General features: G+C 44.0%; 2 protein-coding genes across 7 annotated transcripts in view; both read right to left on the reverse strand.

Moving 5' to 3' along the window:
- DGKI (diacylglycerol kinase iota) overlaps positions 1-4,679 on the reverse strand; it is a 168,338-nt gene extending 163,659 nt beyond the window's left edge. For all 5 annotated transcript variants that reach the window (XM_085049507.1, XM_085049505.1, XM_085049506.1 and 2 more), the window contains exon 1: positions 4,282-4,679. In XM_085049507.1, coding sequence (XP_084905633.1) covers positions 4,282-4,664 — 383 coding nt within the window. In that variant the 5' untranslated portion in view covers positions 4,665-4,679. The remainder of the gene's footprint in view (positions 1-4,281) is intronic.
- Positions 4,680-9,145: 4,466 nt separating this feature from the next.
- Positions 9,146-22,473, reverse strand: part of CREB3L2 (cAMP responsive element binding protein 3 like 2) — a 63,841-nt gene continuing 50,513 nt past the window's right edge. For both annotated transcript variants that reach the window (XM_085049514.1, XM_085049515.1), the window contains exons 9-12: positions 18,115-18,214; positions 17,090-17,216; positions 16,218-16,443; positions 9,146-15,449 (exon numbers count right to left, since the gene is read on the reverse strand). In XM_085049514.1, the coding sequence (XP_084905640.1) occupies positions 15,374-15,449; positions 16,218-16,443; positions 17,090-17,216; positions 18,115-18,214 (529 nt within the window). In that variant the 3' untranslated portion in view covers positions 9,146-15,373. The remainder of the gene's footprint in view (positions 15,450-16,217; positions 16,444-17,089; positions 17,217-18,114; positions 18,215-22,473) is intronic.

Below are 22,473 nucleotides of genomic sequence, written 5' to 3' on the forward strand. Positions count from 1 at the left end.
TTTTCATTTTTACAAATGTCACTCAGCTTTAATTATTTATAATACTTCACAGTACACTAGTAAATGCTGTCACATTTCATAAAACAATTAAGTCTTAGTAATAGGAGACACCCCTACCATCCTGTCTGTATTTAATATTTACTGAGAAGTGATGTGCATTTTATGATCGCTATCAAGTCTGAAAATAAAAGAACCCGAAAACTGAGGATGTTTCCCATATTTACATGTCTGTTTTGGTCCCATCTGCAGTCTCAGGTACTGATACACTCACCAACAGTGACAAGGATTGTGTAATAAGGATTTCCCAGAATTTCCTTGCCATGACTTATTCCCCTTCAAACGCAGTGACAAAACCAACTCTAATTATAACTCCTGTTCCTTATTGCCTCGGCAGACAAGCACTAATTGCTGATGGTGCAGGGGGAGAAGCCAGCTCCACTCTTGGCTGGCAGAGGAAGGGTCGGGAAAGCACACAAGGCACATCCCAAACAGATCCACTTGGCAGGCAGGGGAGAAACTTCAGCCAGGGGAATTCAAACACCTGCTGGAGATGTGACATCCATGGGGATTCATCCCACCAGCAGTGGCTCTGGGAGATCAGGAGACACAGGGAGTTCAGGAAATCACAGCCTCTTCCAGCCCCAAGAGTGTCCCTGTCTCTGGCAGGGACAAGCCTCCTTGGCCAAAGACAAGGCACAACAACTGAGCTGCCAAAATGCTGCCAATTAGTGAATCCCAGCTGCTTCCTTACAGCCCCACCTTTGGAAATTCCTGAGTCACCTACGAGCGAAAATCCTAAAGTCTGCCACCCCCTGCCTCAGCCAGGGTTTCTCAGCTTGGGCAAAATGAAATCACATTTCTTGTGGAAAAGCTATTCTCTAGTGACAAGTGTTTGCCAAACAGCACTTGAGCTCGCACAAGAGGGCCATTAAAAATTGCAACTTTATTTTTATTTCCAATGCCACTAATCAAGATTTCCCTGGATTTCTACATGATAATTAATTAAGAAATTAAAAACCGTTTGTTTCATTAATTGTTTCAGTTTGTTTGCTTTTTAGCTTGCGTTTGTTTTGATTTTTAGGGATGATTTTTTGTTTGGTTTGGGACAGGGTTTATTTTTTTATTACTTTTACTATTTCTCTAAGCTTAAAAAACTTAATGACAAGACTGCATTTCAGATTAGTTTTTTAGAGCTCCAAATACGTCCAGGAAACTACCAGATAATGCTTTATTTCCAAGGTTCCCTCTTACCTTAGCTTTCTATTGTGGAAATATTCTGACCAAGCATCCATCTTTGGTATAATCTAAATTTTTCTTTGTATCAAGAATTACTTTGGGAAAGAAACTTCACTCTCTACTTTATCTAAAAGACACCATGAGGTTCCTCACCAAACTTTGCAATGACAAAATAATAAAAATTAAAGGAAAAAATAAATTATCTCACAGCTTTCTGTTCCAATATCTTATAAATATTCTGCTGGGTCTAGAAATGTATGTGATGTAAATACTACTCCAAGAACCCAACAGCAGAAAACATTTCTCTCTGGCGGATGTACATATTTAATTCACTTTTCTGTTTTCTTTTGCCAAACTTTTCACAGCAGGGCGGGAAACTGAACTTTTGGTTCTATCAGTTTATAAAAAAAGAAAAAAAAAAAAAAAAAAGACAGTTTTTCAATTTGTGAGCCAATACTTCAGATTTTCAGCAGAAAAACCAAAACATCATTAAGATATTTAACTCCATATTTGCAGGGTAAAAGAAATTAGGGCTAAAAATCAGTGCTTAGCTGTTGGCATTATGATGTCAGCATCCAACCATTGAACCTATCTAATTAGAGCTGTATTACACTGAAGACATTTGCTATTTAACAACAAAGCAAAAAAAAAAAAGGGGAGGAGGGAAAACAATACTTTAAGCCCAGTCTCAGGTAAACTATAGTTTAATACATTAGTATAGCAAATTTTTCTTCCTTTTTTTCTCCTTCCTTTTTTTCCCTTGTAACAATACCTTGACTTCTCATTTCACTCCTTCAACTGCCACCAATAGATTTATGTTTTTTACAGGCATTTTCATGCATCTTGATTATTTTAAGCAACTTCCAACTGCTGAGGTGTCTTTCCTGAATGTATAAATACAGCTCTATAGGTGCATGGCAATATAATACACCTGCACAGAAAATCCTAAATTAGCTGTTTGAAAGTCTGTATGACGTCTTGAATAATCTCCATTGTGCTAGTGGATGAAAGGAGTCCAAGTGCCAATGCAAATAGATTTTCCTGGACATAATATATCCATTTACAGTTGCAAATGTATTTCAGCACCATAATTTATTGAGAGAAATGGTAGCAATTTAAAGAGCCTGAGGGGTTCAGGGTGTGGAGAACTCAGCAGAGGTCCTTTGTGGAAGTTTTCTGCTCTTGTATCTATCCGGATTGTTCTCATTATGGATAAATGATAAAGTGTATATTATCTGGAGGAAATCAGCTCTAAATGAGGAAAAGGTGGGGAAATCCAAGGATGCAAAGAAAATGCACTTTCTTGCACATATCTTAAGTCAAGTAGAAAGAGTGATATGTGTCAAGAGATGCTTAAGGAAAGGTTTTTATATCAGGACTTGCCAAGATGAAAGAGAGGAGAAAGAAGAGCAAAAGAGCCCTACATTTCCTCCTAAAAGCATTTATCATGAAACCCTTACAAACATTGACCATGCAGAAAACTTCAAGAACACCCACACCTTTAACACACTTCTAGACAATCTGGAGAGCAGAACATTACAAACAGATTTTAGTATCTCCTCTTCCCTACACCCCACCCCCCCCAAAAAAAGGCAGAAGATTTATTGCAAACCCTTTGCCATGTGCAAGAAGAGCAGACACGTGAGCAAACCACAAAATTAGCTCATTAGCAGCTACTTCATTTCAACAGCTCACCTCAGACTCTGTCTTTACCTGCAATAGACTTGCACAGAAGTGGTTCAAGCTAAGAAAACTGTCAGGGCAGAGATGCAAAAGTACCAGGAGCTGACTGATGTGATGTTTCAGAGGTACCCAGTAAGTTTTCATTTTCACACTGCTCACCTTACTGAGCCTAGGATGAATCATCCCAAACTTCACACTCACCACTGGGACCCTCAGCCCTGACGGGGAAAGTCTCTCTGCACACATCAAGTATTACATAAAACTTCAGCTATGAGGAGTGTTTAATTACATCATTTTTAAGCCCTGCCACATGCAGAGCTCAGGCTCAGACCAGCTCCTGAATTATGTCAGCTGTAAATTGACAGCACATTGAGCACCCCCATGGTAGGAAAGGTTCTTCAGCTAATTTACCTGGGGCTAGAAACAACCTTTTTTTCTTGCAGACACAAAATCAGTACCAGCTCTGTGTTTTCTGCCCTCCCAGCTGGGAGGGCTCATCCCTAAGCACACTAGAATCCCAGCTACTGATGGTGTGCTGCCTCCACAGGGGCTCTGCAGCTAGAATTAGGTAAGGCTCAAAAACTTTTTGGCAAGGAGCTTCTCAGACAGCAGCCCGTTTCAGCAGACGCTGGCAATTAGCAGCTCCTGGCTGGTGACAGCAGAGCAGACAAAGCCGCACCGGCAGCCCCTCCACGCAGGTGTATTTACAGGAGGAACAAACCCGTTTATTTGACATCACACACGGCAGGTAAAGGCACGGCCGGAAAAACGGAATACCCTGGTTATGAAAGGAACGTCCTGCCGTGGCCACCGCAGGTCATGTGGCACGCAGCGGCTGCCCAGTGGTGGCCCTGAGCCCACGGCCATGGGGTGCAGGGCACAGCAGCCCCCCTGTCTTACCAGCCGCTGGGGCTTATGCAACGGGAGCCGGCAGGGAGGGGAGGCTGCGCTCCGGGAGAATTCCCGCAGAGAAACCCTCCCGGGAGCCGGCAGAAGGTTTTTCCCGAGCCCCTGGAGGAGCGTTTGGAGGCGCCGGGAGCACGGGCGGCTGTGCTCTTGCTGGAAAGGGCAAAGCGGAGAGACAGACAGAGCCATTCCCCGGGCAGCCCGGCGAGCTCCCCGCCTGCGGCTCGGAGTAACTCCCAACTTCACCCACATCCCCGCACGCTCCTCATCTCCCCCGGCGCTGCCCTAAGCCTGGCGGCAGCGGCGGGGCTGAGAACGCTGAATGCCGATGTGGGAGAGCTCTTTTCGGCTTCGGGATGGGGAACAAGCCCCTCGGGCTGCGGGGCGCTGCCCTCGCCCTGCTGCCCGGCCGCACTGCCCCTGGAGCCGCCTGTCACCTCCCCGCCCGGCACCCACCTGTAGGACACCTGCTTCCTGAAGGTGAGGCTCCGCAGCTTCTCCTCCAGCGACTCGTCGGACGCTGCCAGCCCCGGCTCCTCCGGGACCCCGGCGGCTCCCGCAGCCTCCCCGCCGCCCTCGGCCCCCCGGCAGCCGCCGCCGCCCGCCGCCCCCGTCTCCTCCCCGCCGGCCGCGGGCGGGTTCATTGCGGCGGGGCAGCGGGGCCGACAGGGAGGAGGAGGCGGGGGCAGGGGAGGGCCGGCCGGCGGCTGCAGGCGCTGGGGGGCGGCGGCCGGGGGACGGCAGCTGCCGGGGCCGCGGGGCGCGCTGCGAGCCGCGGCGGCTGCAAATGGCAGCGCGACCGCGCAGCATCCATCGGCGGCCGCACTGCAGCGGGGCATTGTGGGAAACTCCCTGCCGGCCACGCCCTCCGCCACGCCCCGCCGGCCGCCGGCCAATGGCAGCGCCGAGACACCGCCGCGCCCCCGCGGCCGCGCCCCGCCGCTCCGGAGGCACGGTGGAGATACCTTGGGGAGCCTCCCGATTTCCCCGGAGCGCCCAGCCGTGCCCTCGGCCATCCATCGCTGCTGCTGTGTCCCCCAGGTGATCTCAGCTTGGTGCGCTCAGAATCGGAGCGCACAGCGTCACAGACATCTCTGACATGAGCATCACGGTGCCCCCCTAAGTAAAGCGAATTGTACTCCCACCTTGTTCCCTGCTTCTCCCTTTGCTTCATCGGGGGACACTAAGGAAAGCTTCGGAGGAGAGTGTCAGCATGTCTCAGCGCAAGAGCTGACAGTGGTAATGAAATTAAAAAGTACAGAAAAGGTCGAGGTCTGTGAATAATTTCTAGATAGAAATTACTGTAGGAATTATGCACAGGCAGTGCTTTGTTTTCTGTACCCAAAAGTTCTCCAAGGTAATGTGATCCAAAATAGAAAGACATAAGAAAAAAAAAAAGAGAAGCATGAACAATGACACTCTACAGAGAAGGCAGACTAGAAATCAAAGAGATAACAACATTAACCTGCTGCCCATATGCACAGAAGCAAAACTAAAGTTCTGCAGAACTGTAAAAGGAAGGTGTGGATCCTGCTCTGAGCTGTGTGCAGAGAGATCTACAAACCAGCACGGAGCTCCATTAGTCCCTTTATCCATTAACAGCTGGGACCTCAGCTGGAAAGTCTGCAGCTGAACTTGCAGGGAAATCAGCAGCCAATGTTGCTCATGAAAACGTGCAATTTAAGAGCATGTGACACTATATTTTTTGCAGAACCAAACTAAACCATCTTGGGGTGGAACTGTCAAAGAGCAGTTCAGAGCCAGCCCAAAAGCCAAGCTTCAAGGATGGGGAGCAGCACCAGCAGTCTCTCTCTTATCAGTGCTGTTTTTGGGGTTTTTTATTGGTGAAACCCATGTGGCTGTTGCTATGAGAAGATGCCAATGACACGTACAAAAAAACCTGTAACTGCAAATTAATTGTGCACTCGGAAAGCAGAACACTGTGCATCATCCCACAGCTTTATTCCCTCAGCCTCTGGTGCACATGAGAACAGCTCTGTGCCCCAGCTAACGGCTCCACCTCCCCCAGAGCATCTGGAGCAAAGCCTGACAACTAATCAGGATTTCCTACCTCCTCTCCAGTGAACATCCATGCCACTGAGCCACCTCCTCCTCCAGCCCAAGCCCTCCTGTAGCTGCTGCTTGTCAATAACCCTTTTATCCACATGACCAAATTTACACTCTGCTCTGGGATTACCTATTTTTCCTCTGACTGCTGCAATTTGCATGACTCATTTGCAACGTGAAGAGCTAAATCGACTTCCTATGCCTCTTTCTGAATATGAGCAATTATGAGAGAGTCTGAGGCTGGTGAAGGAAAGCCCTGCTTACACAATTACACCTGTGGTGCAGCTGTCAATCCATGGAGGTACAGCAAGGCAGCAACAGCAGGAACTTTGCAGGAGCATCATGTTTTTCCAAGGTGTGGCTGCAGACATACCACTGGGCCAGGAGAGAAAGGATGAGCACAAAAATAGATTTTGAGCAGGTTTTGCCAGTAGCTGGGATTGTCATGCTAACAAAAATCTCAATTCCCAGGTCTGGGTTCTCATCTTTAGAGCATTGTCGGGTTAAAAGGAAGACCTCACATCATTCTGTGTGCCTCCCCTGCTTATCTGGGAGAACTGGCAATGTTCAGCAGGTAGGGAGCTCTTTTCCTGGGTGAAAAATTCTCACCATACTGCATGCCTTGAATAGCAGGGTGGATGGTGGGAATGAAGGAGGAAATGCAGTGAAAAGAGGGATTTCAGCCTTTTTGGAGTCAAGCCAAGGGAAGGAGGTTTATTCCATTACTCACATGCCTGTTAAATCCCATTTTGAACACTCCAGTGTGCACAGATTGGGTGCACTGCAGTAAGTTTTATTCAGAGTGGGAGGGATTGAAAATTCTTTTTCTAATGGAAAAGAGATGGATATATGAAAAAGGGCATTGGGGAAGAAAAGGGTGAGGCAGCCTTGCTTGTTCAGTGTGCCAGCCTAGCCAGTGAGAAGTCAGTCTATTCTGTATGCTCCATATTCCATAAGTTCATACAAAATTCATCCCCAGGTTAACCCTCAACATTCAACTTTAAAGAAAAACATACAAAATATACAAAAAATATATATTTATGCACGTAAATATAAAGGTTTAAAGGTTTAAAGGTTTAAGCTTTCCCTTCCAGATCCAATGTTGATAGATTTGATCCACCCACAAAAACATTCCCTTTTGGTCAGCATTTGAAGTTCCAGCAGAGCACTGCTCATCCATTGGGAAACAGTTGGGGATCAATGTGGAGGGACTCACCTCAGCTGAGCAGATCCAACACAGGTTTTTACCAAAAAGGTTTAAAAAAGAGGGATAACCAGAAGATAAGCATTTCTTTAGTCAGGGGAAGTGTGACAACACAAGTCATGAGCTTTTTCTACAGTGGTTATCTTCCCTCAGCTGTACCACAGCAAAGATAAGGTCACAGCTTGTGATTTCCTCTTCACTAGAGAGACACAAAATAGTAACTTTATAGCAATGTATAGAACTCATGCAAATACTGAGTAAGATTTATTCAATAATGAAAACTTAAAGAAGTAATTCCTAGGGACCATTCAAAGCCCACAGAGAGGCAACACAAAGAAAACAAGATATCAAATAAATCCCTTCAGCTTTTTGAGGCACAAACGGGAGGGAGACAAAAACCCCAAGCATTGCATTCATTAGAAAGGAAATACGCTTTTGTTTCCACTTGCTATCTCCTTTGGATCACCTTGCTGTGCTGAATCTCAGTGTGCTTTACAGAGAAGACGAAACCACCACTGGCTGTGCAGACCAGGAATCTGAAGCATGGAATAAACAGGGCAAGCCAAATTCACCAGCATGCCACAAGCATGAGGCCCACATTTCTAAAAAAAATCTTAAAGCAAACAAACCAAGACAGGGAGCATCAGGAATGAATCTTCCATTAAATACCTTCAAGGGAGGTGAAGTCTGTGCTGTTGGAAAATAGGTACAAACAATAGCTAACAGCAAAAGAACACTTTCTACCCAAACATGCTCTGAGAGAAATCAGAAGCTGCATTTGAACAGCAACTTCCTCCTGCCCCGAAACAGGAATCAGCCTGAGAGAGGAGTATCAAAATTCAGCCTTGAATTCAAACAGTAAAATGCTTTTCCAAGAACAGCATGTCCCAGAGGCTGACAGGTAGGGAGGCTGACAGCTCATCACACAGCATTTCCCCATTGTGTGTGGGTTTCTTTTTCAATCACAGATTCCCTGCAGCATCACTGCTGTGTGATGCTTTAAGGGTCACATGGAGATCCAAGGAGATTCTTAACCGATGGCTCATCACCAGTCTGGGTTTTGTATGCTTGGAGGAACTGAGCTCAGCTAAAACTAAGCTGAGGGTAACTTTGCCTATCAGTCAGTCTAACAGTTTTCCTCTAAAAATGCTTTATATGGCTTGATGCTGCAAACAAGTGCCCTGGATCAATAGTTCTGGCAAGTGGAATTGCCTTTTTGGAAAGCAGGGTAGACCCTTGAAAAAGAGCTTTTTTATTCCCTTCCTTCACTGCCAATTTCTTTTGCTACTTTAACCTCTTTAGCCCAAAATCAAGGCATTTCTGAAAATCCATATAGCCACAAATTCAGTGCAGCTCACAGTGTTCCAATTCTCATGGTATGCTGCCTTCCCCAAACTCTAGAGCAGCCTGAAGAGGCCTTGGAAAGGAGGCACCAAAGCCATGTCTCACTCCTATTTTCAGTTAAGCTGGAATTATTACTTCCATGGCTAGTATTTCCTGTGGAAGATAAATTCTTGGTTGTGTTATAGGGACACATGGTACTCATATATGAGTAGAAATTCTCCTTCCCAGTAGAAAACCAGCGCAAAACAAATTCCTGTACCATTTGTGAGTCCAGCTCTGCACAGGGTAATCTTCACATCTGCACTAGGCCATCCCTTTCAAGTGCCCTGGATGACCAGCAAAGCCCCCAGACTGGAAGAAATGAGGCATTTTCTTTTCCATGTCCACTCCAAGTAGCAGAGCTCAGCTCTGTGGGGCTATCAGAGTTGCACTGCAGTGTCTTTATCATTATTAAATGCCATTGGCCTTCACCCGATTTCCCCCCATTATTGAGAGATATGATTCTCTGCCAATCTCAAAAAGGGAAGGGGCAGCCAGCTTCAGTAACAACCCACATAATTTATTTTAATCTTCCTTTTTAGCACTGTGCTGAATTACCAGGGTTCTGCTATTGAAGATGGACACATTGCCCATACTGGCACACCTGGAAAAGCCCAAGGCCCAGATTTTTTCCAAACATCATGAAATCAAACAAGTTGCACTTGCTTTTTTTTTTTTTCTACAGAAAATATTTATTTGCAAGAAATGAAAAGCATAACATACTTCACTACATACATATTTAGGCTACAAAAGCAGGTAGTCTGTTCTCTCACAGAATCAGGCAGATGATTTAAAAAGGAAAAACAGCAATTTCTTTCCACCCAATGGACATGTTTGCAGTGTGAACAATCAGGAGGGACCGAATCCAGATGACAGCACTTGTACAAAAATAGACAGGCCACCGAACACAGACAGAGTTAAACAGACATGGCAAGAGAACAGAGATATCTGCAGTCAGAAGAGGCCCCAGTGAAGTTTACCAAGGACTTTGGGGGGTGCTTTTGCACTGGTGTCACTGTCCCTGTCATCCTAGATAGCTGTCAGTGTTTGCACAAACCTGTACTGCATTCCCATGAACAGAGGGAGAGGGAAAGATGAGCTGCAGTGCCTTAGGGGTGTCACAGCAGAGTGACTTAGGCACAAGGTGCTGTTCTGCGTGGCCCAAGGTGATGGAATTGGCCCTGGATATTTCCTCTTCAAGGGAGTAACACCAGGTAAGTTACCCCTGGAAGGCCTAGTGCATCTCAGGGAAACTGGGATGTACTTGCACCACCCTCTGAGAGGAAACTGCTTCCCCTTGATGGCATCTCACTGTGCCCCAGGGGGGGTTAGGGCAGCAGTGCTCCAGGGAAAGGGGATCTTTAGGTCCTCCCCAGGTCCCTTGAGCTGTCAGCTCTCAGGGACCACCTTTTAAGGCTAACTTACACCACTTGGGGGGAAAAAAAAAAAAAAAAGCACTCAAAGCCATAATTCTGCAGACCAAAAATTATACCAGAATATAAAATTCTTTTTTTTCCAAGCCAGAACTGTTCTATATAAAAGCCAGACAGTCTATGCACACACACAAAATGACACAGTGCAACAACATTCAGTCGACAATCAATCACAGGACAGTCTTCAGACAGCAATTCACACAACAGTTTTACGAGTGCTCAGTGATGTGGAATGTGAACAGGTTTCAGAGAGAAATGCCTGGACTTTCTGCTGCACCAAGCCCAAAGTGCCCTGTGTGTTCAGGTAGATGCCTTTATTTAGCAACATGAATTACATTAAGAAAACTCTGTGGTTTTGATACCTTTTGATTATTCACCATACATACACACTCACACTCATTCTTGCTAACTGTACAAATGAAGAAAGCAAGATGCCATTATATCAGCACCACTGAATTAAAACCTGTTATGGTAAAGTCAGATATGAGAAGAGTTCTGTTAAAAAAAAATCACTTCCTGCCTCTGCTTTCCCCTCTCTCTCTCTTCCACTCCCTTCATTCTGGACTGCCAAGGTCCAAAAAGATTTTTACCTGCTGTTTGGAGGGGAAAGTGGGATATAAAATAGAGGTCAGGTATGCCTAAACAGGACTGCAGAGTATTAAAGAGCAGGGGGAATAGGAGTAAAACTAAACCTAGCAGGTAACTAATGAAAAAGGCTATCATTGCTGATTTATGGAATCAAGAACTTGAAGGTTTCCCTGTGATGTGAGGAGTCCCTTCACCTGCCTTTTCTTTCACCCTTCCTGTAAGGCAGGTCTGCAAATCCAGCCTTGCTGTGTTCTGTTCTCACCTCTGCAGCTGCAGCTCTTGGAGGAAGAATCTGGAGATCAGTAGTACAGCAGACAAGAGACTACTGCTAATGAAGAACATCCAAATTCCATTCAGCATCAGATCCAAACAGATCACAAATGAGTTTCCTGCAAGATGCACTTTTTTTCCTACACAGGAATTCGATTCATATATATATACATACATATATAAACCTTGGAAAAGCAGAAAAAAAGGCCTGACATGAAAATGAGAAAACCAAATTGCAATTTCCCTCTCCATCCTGGAGTCTCCAATGGATGCTGATCACCTAAGCATTGCAGCACTAATCGGGATCAACCTTCAACACATTCTCTGAATGCCCAATGTCACTTTATTGGCCATGAGAAAGCTGCAATATGGATTGAATCCTTACATATTCTTTGTAAAGAACTTACTTAACACTTACATCAGTTCATTCCCCTTTGCAACCCCTAAAGTTGGTAAATTTTAACACTAGATAGTGCAAAGCAGCAACACATTATAGCACTGCACTATTATATAGGCTGGGACAACTTCTGTAGCTACAAAGTACTGACCTATCATTTCACCTTCAGAATACAAAATGTTCCCTTTTTAATTAGTGACTCGGGAAAGAAATATTTTAGTCACCAAGAGTATAAAAATACTCTGTATTCCTCTGTTCTTAGCTGCGTGGGTTTTGAACAATGGCCTCTTGGCATTAGCTAGAATCTAGAGCCCAAATACTCAGTGGAAATCCCTCCCAACGTAGCAATTAGCATCATTCACTTACTTGACCTACATTCTAAAAGCGTCTAGACAGAATTCACCACTGATAAGTTTGGGGGGGATGGGAGTGGAGAGGTGGGCTGGTTTTTTTAGCAGGGAAAAAGGAGGTTTTAGATTAATTTTTGGTCTATGTTAGAAGAATAAACCAAGACATTGAGATATACTGTTACACAGAGATGTGGAAGAAGAGGTCCCCTGTCAGTATAAATCAGACCTGCAGCCTTCAAGATCTGTGTGAGAGAACCATGCTGGTTGTATCAGCTGGGATCTGGCTTAAGAACCTCAGCCTAACCCATTAGTCTGTGCTGCTGAAAAATATTGAATGGTACAGATCAAATGAAAGAAATGCAGTAAAGAACTATAAATAGCCTGGGGTGGAAAAAAACCAACATCATCTACACACTGGTAACAAGGTTAGAAACATCACATGCCCTGTGCTTCATACTTTTTAAATATACATATATATAAAATAATGCCCTACGTTCCTTCATAGCTTATCTCCCTAGAAGCAAAGACCTGATAGATCTAGACAAGCTTTAAAGCTGCAGGCCAAAAGGTAAGTTTACCAGTGTGTATAAAACTGTGCTGACAAGCAGCATAACCTTACAGCTGAGGACTCTAAACTGAGGCCACACAATAGCCTGTGAGTAGGTGATGACAGGGAAATCCTTGGCCCCTAGCAGAGAAACCTGTTCTGTTAAGGCCCCTGAAGAAAAATGATCACAAACATACCAAAGGGAAGCAGAGCTTTTCCTTGTTATAAAGAAGTAACATGGAATACAATAAATCCCCAAGCAATGTGTGTGCTAGGTCAAGAGATTCCCTAAAAGAGTACCTAAAAATAACTTAAAAGGATTACACAAATTGAGATTATAGAAATAGACTATCAAACACTTACAAGAAATCAGTATGGCCATACTGGCTTGGATGAATTAGTACAGAGGCCTGACCCAGACTGTGGCTAGTTTAAAATGCTCAGGATGAAAACATGATTATCTTCCAACCAGATCTGAACCAACATGCCCAAATTAAACAAAAATGGAGGCAAAGTTTTAATGGTGGCCAGTGCAGTAGGTTTCAGAGAGGAGGAGCCATTTGGGTTGTGCAAAATCATCTGTCCTTTAAGAGCTGAGAAGTAATTCCATTTTGGTTTTCACACAGCAATGGGAGGTGATCCACTGAACTGGCAGTGGGCAGGAGCTCAGGCTGCACAGTGCAAACTGCTAAATGCTGTTGTGCTTCACACCCTGGGGCCTCTCTTGCAAAACCACTTGGCTGCCCTCAGAGGCAGCAAACCAAGGGTGCTCTGGGGAAATAAAAAAGATTATTTAAGGAATTTTCTAAACTATGGCCAAGCCCACTTCTGCTGACCAGTCGAGGTCAATGCCAGCTTTCTCCTGTCACTTTGGTGACCTCAAGTGGCTGAGCAATGCAGCCATCCCTGTGGCACTCTCCAGTGATCACTGTTGATGTGAAGCCTTAAATCATTTAAAAAAACCCCCAAACATAAAAGTTGCTAATGGATAATGGAATGATTGAGAGAACCCACAGGATCACTGTGAAGAAAACACACTTTATGATGGAGGTTGACCCATGCCAAGAAGGGAACACTTGCAAAATAGACTACAACAGCATTTCTCCTCTCATGTTTTTTGTCAGCTCAGGTAAATTAATAAGGCACTTGCACAGAGGAATAGGGCATTACCTAGAAAAGCACATCTGCACACCAAAACTCAATAGTTGCTCATGGAGTCAGGCACTTGTTTCACTGTCATTAATGTGAAACACCTTCAAATGGCACAGAGGGAACTGATCCACAGTCCCCCCAGCTCACCAGATTCTTTCCATGCATTTCACTGAATTCTGAGTCAGGCCTGAGGGTGGCAAAAAGGATGCTGAAGGAAGAAGGTTTAAGGAGAATGAAGAACAAGAAAGGAGCTGGTGTGACAGTTGCTGTAATAAAATACAAATTTAATATTTTACAAAATAGAATACTTGCAGGAAATATCTACTGTACATAGTAAAAAATTATTTGTAAGGCTAGGTTAGTTTTTCCCTTATTTATTATTAGGAAAAAAAAATAAAAGATAAAAAGAGCTTCAAATTACTTTTTTTTTTTTAATTGACTTCTTCTGGTAAACTGTAAAGTAGCTATGCTAGCCTGCTGAATTAGGATTTTCACATTAAATCCATCCTCAATGGAGCATGAGTGCCCTTCTGTAGGAACCAGATAAAACCCTGCTCACATTCTGGACTGAGTTCAACTCTGCCCCTGCAAGGACAAATCGTGAGAAGCACAGCTCAGGCAAAGGCATGACCAGGGTACTGAGAGAGAGAGAGAGAGAGGACATTTGAAGACAAAACCAACACAGGACAAGAAGGAAACAAAGCATGGAGAAGAGCACTGAACCAGGATCAGACCTGAATGCTGCTCTTGGCTTTTCCACCAAGCTTGGGCAACTCACTCCACTCCCCATGTGCTCATCTCATTCCTCCTCTGACAGATCTAATGCCTACATGATCAGCTCCTCAGAGCTGGCTCTGCCTTGCCAAGCTGTGTCACCAGCTCTGGGGACCAACTGGCCCTACCTGGGCTATCTACACCCAAAGCAGTGGTCTCAGATCACAGCTCTGGAAAAGGAAAATGAGACACATGGCTTTATTTTAGAACAAGTCAAGTTTAAGGGGAGGAAATGGGTGTTCAGTGGTGTTTGTGTGTCCAGTTTCAGAGTCTGCCCAGATCTCTTGGAGGGATGGGAAGCTCAGTTCTCTTCATTGCAAGTGCCTGAACAGAATTTTTCAAAGCTAATAAATACTATTTACAACAGTAACAGGAAGATGGGAATGAAAGGAAAACACAAGACAGTCTGAGACTGGGTCTACACAAGAAATTCCATGAACCACCTAGAAGCCAATAAATTAAATCCATATGGTCTTCTCAGGAGGCACTTCTGGTTTAAGCCTTACATTGACTTAGTTTGTTGGGAAGGAACTGATTTAAGCTAAATAGATTAGCCTTAAGCAGACTAAAGGGCATCCATCTAAAATATTGCATAAATGTAACAAAACCTGCTTTCTAAACAGATTTAGTTAAACTAGTCTAACTCTCCCACACCAAGTGTGATAAGAAAGTGACTGATCTTTGCTCAATTTCTCCAGGGTGGAAGCAGGGAAGCCTACCAGGACTGCTTTCAATGCACAGAGAAACCTACCCAGCTAAGTGATGGAGAGGCTGGAGGGGAGAAGAGAAAGAGCTAGGGGAGGACAACTCAGCAGCATCATGGACCAGCCCTGTCCTGCCTGTGCTGTGACCTCAGCAGTGTCAGGGCCCTTCCTTTTCCCTTCAGCAGCAGGCTGCACACACCCTTCTGTCCCCCCAAAAGGCACAGAGCTCTGCTGAGACTCCAAGCACCATCATGCTGCATCTCCTCTCTCTCTCAATCACCTTCTCCCAAAGAAATCTATCACCCACATGCTCCCGTTGGTTCTGCACAATCCACCCTTCTCCAGAATGTCTTTGTGCTCCGATCAGGCTGGGAGAATGTGCAGCACACACACCCACCAGTCACTGGCACACATCATCTGCCAGCAGAATTCAATCCTGCCCTTGCAGTACTAGACAGGAAAGGGATAAAAGCAGAGACAGGGACTGTGTGTGATGTGAGAGAGGGAGGGAGTTACAAAGTCAGGAGATCCCATCTTTAGTCACAGCCTCACCAGTCAATGCAGAGGTTGAACTCCCTCTCTTTTGTACTTTGGTTCACTGAGGATGACAAGTCAGGGGAACTTTGGTTGAAAATATGTGGGAAAGAGGGAAGTCAAGAAAAAAGGCCTTTTTTTATTTTTAAGAGGTGGCATTGACTCTTCTGTCTATTTCAATTATCTTCAGTGTTTCATTTCCTTCTAGTTCGGAGTTGACTCTGTAGGGAACAAAAAAAAAAACAAAACCAAAGGTTAATGCTAATAGTAATTTTTAAAAATGCATATCCTGCTTAAATTGGCTAATGCTAGGGAGCCATTCAGTATTCACCAGGTATTTGTCTGGTAACATACTGAATTAGTCATATCTTTGGTTCTAGGCAAGAAAAGGTGCAGTGGAAAGAAGCACACATATTTAAACCAGGGAATCATCTTTTTTCAGAGGCCCCCAAAACTTATTTATGCTAAAAAAAAAAAAATCCCTTATATTTATGCTAGAAGTGAGGGAACTCAGTGTAGAAACTTCAGCAGTCAGATAACTGAACATGTCTGTCTCTTGAGACTGAGTCCTGCAAACTTGCCACAGTAATGCTTTTAGTAAGATCACTGCTGTGAGAAACTCCAGCTCTTCACGCCCTAACCTCGTAGAAAGCCCAGTGAGTCACAACCTCACACTTCCACACAACTGGCAAAAGCTTATTCCTTTGGGAGGCACTCAAGTAAATGCTTTAAAGGAGTGGGTAGGCCAAACTAAGAGGCTCACAGGGGTTAGGTTTCTGGCAGAGGTTCTGAGTTTGGCAGGTGAATTACTACAACACTGTCGCAACAACTTCTCCATAGCAAAATGACTTTGGGCTCTCCAGATAGAAAACCTCTTCATGTTTCATGGTGCCCAGGACAGCTGAGCTGCTAGTCTAACCTCTGGCCTTCAGGCACAAATGACAGTGACACAGAAAAACCCTGTGACAAGCAGCCCAGCCTGCACTCACCTGTGCTGCTGCAGACCCAGCAGCACTGATTTCTCTAGCCTCGTCTCGTTGGCTATTGTGAACTGCATGATGTCATCCTGCTGGGTCCCTGCCACAGCTTCCAGGGACAGGGCTGTGAGCTTGGAGGTGTCTGTCTGCCTGTCACTGCGATCTGCAAAGGAGATGGGGCTCGATGACTCCTCCAGCTGGTGAGGCTCTTCGTAAATTAGTAGACTCCTTGACCTCACTGCACACAAAGATAGAAGGCAAAATGAGATGAGCAACAGACAGCTCAGAGAACAGCCCTGGTCATTGCAGGAAATGGAAACTGTTAGAGCAGAGCTAAAGCTGCAAAGGCCTTTTCATAGTGACTAACTGGCAAGTTGATAGGTGAAGAAAGAAACCACAGGAATGGTCCAGGTAGGGATCAGAAAGCTCTAAATTATTCACAAAACGAGAACAAAATTAAATAATCACTTCAATAATATAATGGTTCATCATGGTTATTGTAATAATAACAGTTTCCCATTCAGCCCTTGGACTCTTTGGTGACATTGTCAAAGAAAACACCAACTGAAATCCTTTGTGTATTTTAACAGTATGAACATTTGCTACTGAGTAGAAACCCTGCGACCTTTCACAGACCACTACCTTTAGTTCCACAAACACAGGCAAAAATTCTTTTAACAGAAGTACCAAGCAGGCTAGTGGGGAAAAGGTTTTGCTCATTTTTGCTGTCCTTCTTAGAACAACACAGATATATATTTAAAAAAATGACCATTTAAGGAGCAGAAAAGCAAGAAGTGCTTGAGAAGGGCATCAGGAATGGGGGTGGAAAACAACTGCTTAAGTACAACCAAGGAAAGAGCAAGACTGGAATAGCTGTCACTTACCAATGGAATCTGTGTAGGACTCTGGTGAGGAATGCTGCCTGGGCAACACCATCTTTGTAGCAGAAGGATATGGCCCATAGCTCTGAGAGAAGCTGCCAAAAACTACTGCAAAGCACAGCACCACCATCTGGCAAAGGGAAAATGCAGGAGAGGTAAGTGCACTTGACCCACATGCACACCTCAGAGCTGATAACTTTATCAAAACAAGTAATTTGAGGCCATTCTCATCACTGCATCACTAGACAATAACAATTTGGTGTTTCAAAGGGCACATTTCAACACTGGGGTTTGTTTTCAATGTCTGCACCATTCTGCCTCATTTTCTCCCCAAGGTGAAAAGCAGATAAAGATGCCATGTGTGTTTTACAGATACTGCTGGGGATTTGCAAGGTTATTTCCACTGCTGGCCCCAGTCTTGCTTCCAAGTGACAGTGAGACTAGATTGGGAGAACAGCTTAGGCCTTGCAAATGATTTCCATCAATTTACAGCACTTTAGGTATAAAGGGAACTTACTAGCTGAGTGGAAGGAGGGAAAAGAAAATGTTTCATTCTACTCATTTTCTTATCTTGACTACTGCTGCTGAAATAGGACAAAGGCAGATTTACAGCCTCAGTAATATTTTGATTTGGTTGAGCAAGTTTATTTTTATTGGTATCAAAAGAACTGAGCCTCAAAGGTCACCCTCATTTTCATTTTACAACCCTAGACACCATTTCCAATACATAACACTGCAGGAAATAATCAAGTGGGTCACTTGGAGGAGCATTGCTCCTTCTTTCATCACTGCAGCACCCAACCAAAAGCACAGGCTCAGTCTCCTCCAGAACACAGCACCTTCCCACAACTATTCATCTTCGTCACTCACAAGTCTCACCTCCCTCCAAATTATTTGTCAAGTCATGAAAAGGAGCTCCCCAAGCTGTGAATCTGCCATCGAGAGGCTTTGCAGAACAAGAGATGTGCCTTTGAGGAGCAGAAGGACATTCTCATTCCCTTACAATTCCCACTTTTAGGGACACTCACCATCAGACAGGTCCCTGTTTGTGTGCTAGCTGCCTTACACGAGCGGGACACTTTGCCAGCAACCATGGCTTGGAGTCTCTGCAACTGCTGCAGAAGTGTTCTGGAAAGCAAACACAACAGACAAGCATCACACACACTGACGTGCTTGCTGGTTAAACAGCTTTTTGTTTCAAATTCCACACATGGAAATAATACAGCGTTTAGAGATAGAGTCTTCTTGAAATTACCATAAAGGAATGGTTTTTGATTTTAAACAAAGTTTTTACATGTATTAGCATTGGAACTTTCAAATAGATCTTTTGCTTTTCCCTCAGCTGCTGTCCCTGAACAATTACTTCTTTAGTACTTGCAGTAAGTTCTTATAAATAAAAATTGTATTTTCAATGTTTCACTAAGAAATGGCACATTAACAACTCAAACAGCTCTACATGCAAGTGACCAGTTGCATATACAACCTCACTCTATCTCATTAATTCAGCAGGAGTTTTGCCATTATTTTTAAAGATGCAGAATCGAGTTTATAACTGCTCTACTTGGTTATCAAGGTATAGGGCTACCTCCTTTTTCCAAAAACCTGCTGTTGAGTGGTTAAGAACACATGCTGGATGACTTTCAAAGAGGTCTTAAAAAAACAGATGTAATCACAGACTTCATTTCTCACATTCATTTATTAAATAAAACACTTTATTGCTATTTGTTAACTCCTGCAGTTAACAAAAATTGCAGAGGCTTCAAGTGGCTACTCTGATTGTGTCTTTCAGAGGTCCCATCCACAATGACAATTCTTTTGTGGTTGGAGTCAACAGTCCCAGACCAAGAGAGTCTTCCTGACTTTTTTTTCCTTTTTCTGCTGTAGCATCAATTACTACAGTCAGAATACAAGTAATTTAAATGGAAAATGATCTCAAAGTATGATTAATACAGGGTTTTCACAGCAGTCTTTTTAACAACCATGGAGCAACTCAAATGCCTGTCCTCAACACAAATACAATATAATTTTGTAACAAGACATTAAATTTTCTGTTTGTTTCTAAGTTTACTTTTCACTTCTGTAAGTTTCACAATCTCCTGTGGAGGATACCCCACAGAAACTCCAGACAGTTTTGGAGGCTGTTACGTCAACAGCTAAAGCAAGAGGCAAGGTCAGGATGTGAGAGAAAATAGAAGGAGTATTTTAAGACCAAACTGGCTAAAAGCTAATTGTAGGACAGACCCAGAGGTGCCTTCACAGCTCAATATACACTGGTCTGCCTATTTTCATAGATTTTTTTTTATCATCAGTGCTCTTTGGTAATTAGGGTTTAATGAATTCAAGGACTTCAGGAATACACTCTGAAATGAGCACAAGGCATTCTCACAGCACAGATTTATCTGGGCCAGCAGATCCTTCTCAACTTATTAAGGAAGGATGTCTTGCATGCTCTTGAGAGCATGGCTTATCCTGCAACTCAGTATTTAAAAAGAGAGCAACACACCCAATCCAATTCTTTATTCAGTATTACAGAGACAACAGGCAAATGAAGAGATACAGTGTCCATCACATAAATGAGACCATCCTAATTCCCTGCTGCTCCCTTTGGCCTCCCCAGCTCCTCCTCACCCCCACTGCATGGCACAGAGCTCCCCAGACCTGTGCACATCATTTCCTGGCACACAGCACCTCACACACAGCATTCCCACCAGCTGTGTTAGACAGCATTCCCTTCTCACCCTGAACCTTCTGTGCTATTATGGAAGACTAAATCTGTCCCCCATTTCAGGTTTGAGTCACTGGGCTCGATGCAGAGCAGCTCTGCAGAGTGAGGAGGAAGGAGCTCTCCTCCTCCTCAGCTCGGGGGCTGGCAGCAGCAGCAGCAGCCTTGGAATGCTGAGCGCTCTTGCCGCTCTTTGTGGAGGCGTCAGTGAGAAAACAGCTAATGGCTGGTGAGGAAATCAACAGAGAAGAGGCAATTCTCCTCGTTTTGCTCATCTCTGCCTTTTTATGCTCAGTTTAAAAAACCGGTTGGGCAGAGTGGGCCCAGAGAGCTGATTGCAAAACAGTCTCTTTGGGAAGTATAATTAGGCAGGTATTTTGAGGTCTCCTGTACACAGAGGAACATTCATCCCCCACCTTATTTACCAACCTTCACATGAAGTGTCTTTCTTCCCCAAGCCATTTATCTATTTTAGCAGAGCTAGTCAGCAGACAAGGACTCAGTATTTGAAGCTAACAGGACACAGGTGCATTTGCAAACTGCGAGCAAGAACCGAGGCAAGAGCAAGAAACAAGTTGGATCAGAGATGCCATCAGCTTATCCTGCCCCAATGGGACACTCCTTGGTGCTTTTATTCTCTGCTTCAATCTGGAATGGTGGAAGACTGGATTCTGAGGTCAAAAGCTAGTTACTGGACAGCTGTAGATGATCTGACCAGGAGAGGAAAAAGAAGAACAGAGACTTTCCCTAAACTCTGATGCTCCCTCTGAATAGCAGTAGAAAGGCCATGAATGCTTTTAGTGGAATAGGAGAAAATGCAATCCCCAGACAGAATGCTAAGGGGGTTTGCACCCACAGGGGTTATTTTCACTGTGTCTGACACGTTTCCCAGGGATATTCAATTAGAGGGTCACCTCTGTAGGAGGTGTGAGTGTGCTTTCACGCTTTTCCCTGCCAATGGAAGCACCTCTTAGGAAAGCTGTAAAGTGACTGAAGGCTCCTGCACTTCCTTCCACATCCTGCCAGCAAGCTCAGCCAGTCTGTGATGTCTTGGATTTGAGTGCATATTCACATATACTCATCTTCAGAAGAGACCTTTCCACTACCAAAGTATGGAATAAGTCAAGGCTTCTTCTCTCCTTCCAGTGACACTTTGATTAAGGAGAGAAAACTTTCACTACAGAACCACCTTGGAAGTTTCCTCAATTCAATATTTCTGCTTAAAATCCAACATCGATTAAAAAAAACAAATAAGACATCTTCTAGGGGACACCAAGCACTTTATCTTAATGAAGTTTTTAGAGAATTGTTCCTATTCTGTGAGGAACAAAACCTAATTCTAAAAAGGAGAGAGAAAAACTATTCTGTCTTCTAATTCTAAACAGAGATTCCTTCTCTGCCTGTCCCATTTCTAGGAAAGGGGACAAATCCCAAAGTAAGGTTTTAACTAAAAGACCACTTAAATCCACACATTTTTCCTCATTTGAGTTACAAAGAAAATTGCCAGCAAATTTTCAACAACTCAGTTCAATATCCAGTGCCAGCTTCTCCTCACACCCTTTGCTTTCTAAGAGAGCTGTGTCCCACCTGCTCAGATGCTACTCAAACCAATGGCTCCAGTGTGGCTAAAAGATGAAACAGAGATATGAATGTGCTTCTTTGGTTTGGAGAAAACTGCCTAGGAAGGAACTTGGAAGGGTTTCTTTTAAGGGATTGAGTCATACAAATTAGGAGAGGTAACATATGCTAGTGTTCTAATACTAAAGCTGACAGAAATGCTGCATCCACCCACTCGGAGAAATGAGAATTAAAAACTCTCCTGGATCTTGATCCCCAGCCTCCTGCTTTGCCTTTGAAGATGTGTGAATGTCGAGGGAGATGCTCCTGGATGGAAGATTTTTGACCACACTTGAACCTTTGACATTACACCTTTCCAGACCCAGATTTTCAGGCTAGGGCTGGCTTTCAATGAAGATTCTTCTAAATTTATTCATGTTACTGAGAGTAATGAAGGAACACTTTTACCAGGAAAAAACCAAAAAAACCCTCTAGTGTTTCGATGGTTTGGAGCCAGATTTTGAAATGCAAGCAGGATTTCCCTGAAGTCTTAGGTATGTATCTATGCAAATATGTTCCATATACAGAATAATATGCTCTTAAAATCCAATTGCACACACTGAAAGGAAACTGCTGCTCAACAGTTGCATGCTTTGGAAACTGCCCTTCAGTTCCTGTCAATCCAGCTAGACTACACAAACACAATACTGACTGACTGCACCTACATGTTCATGAGCTTTTAGGTAAGCAGCTGGAGTCCAATTTTCCAGCAAGGTAAAAATCCAGCTTTGTCTCCATCTGCTTGAATGCATCAACATTTTAACATGTAATCATAGCTCTTTATTTTCCTGTTTTCTTTCTTCCACTCTAACAATCTTCCACAATGGAAGAACAGCTCTAATGTTTGTAGATCTATTTTTAGATAATATGTTCAATAATGCCTTCATTTTTCACTGCAGCAATTTTGACCACCACTGCTCTGAACTTTGATTCCTGACTGCACATAAAGAGATGAAAATTCCAGCTATAGGATACTGTGAAGAAAAGTTCTGAAACGTGTGAACAGTTTCGGGATGTCATGGTAAGGCTCTGTGCAAATACCCATGAG

This window comes from Lichenostomus cassidix, chromosome 1Ab (assembly GCF_008360975.1).
Source record: "Lichenostomus cassidix isolate B80296 chromosome 1Ab, HeHo_3.0, whole genome shotgun sequence".
NCBI classification, from domain to species: domain Eukaryota; kingdom Metazoa; phylum Chordata; class Aves; order Passeriformes; family Meliphagidae; genus Lichenostomus; species Lichenostomus cassidix.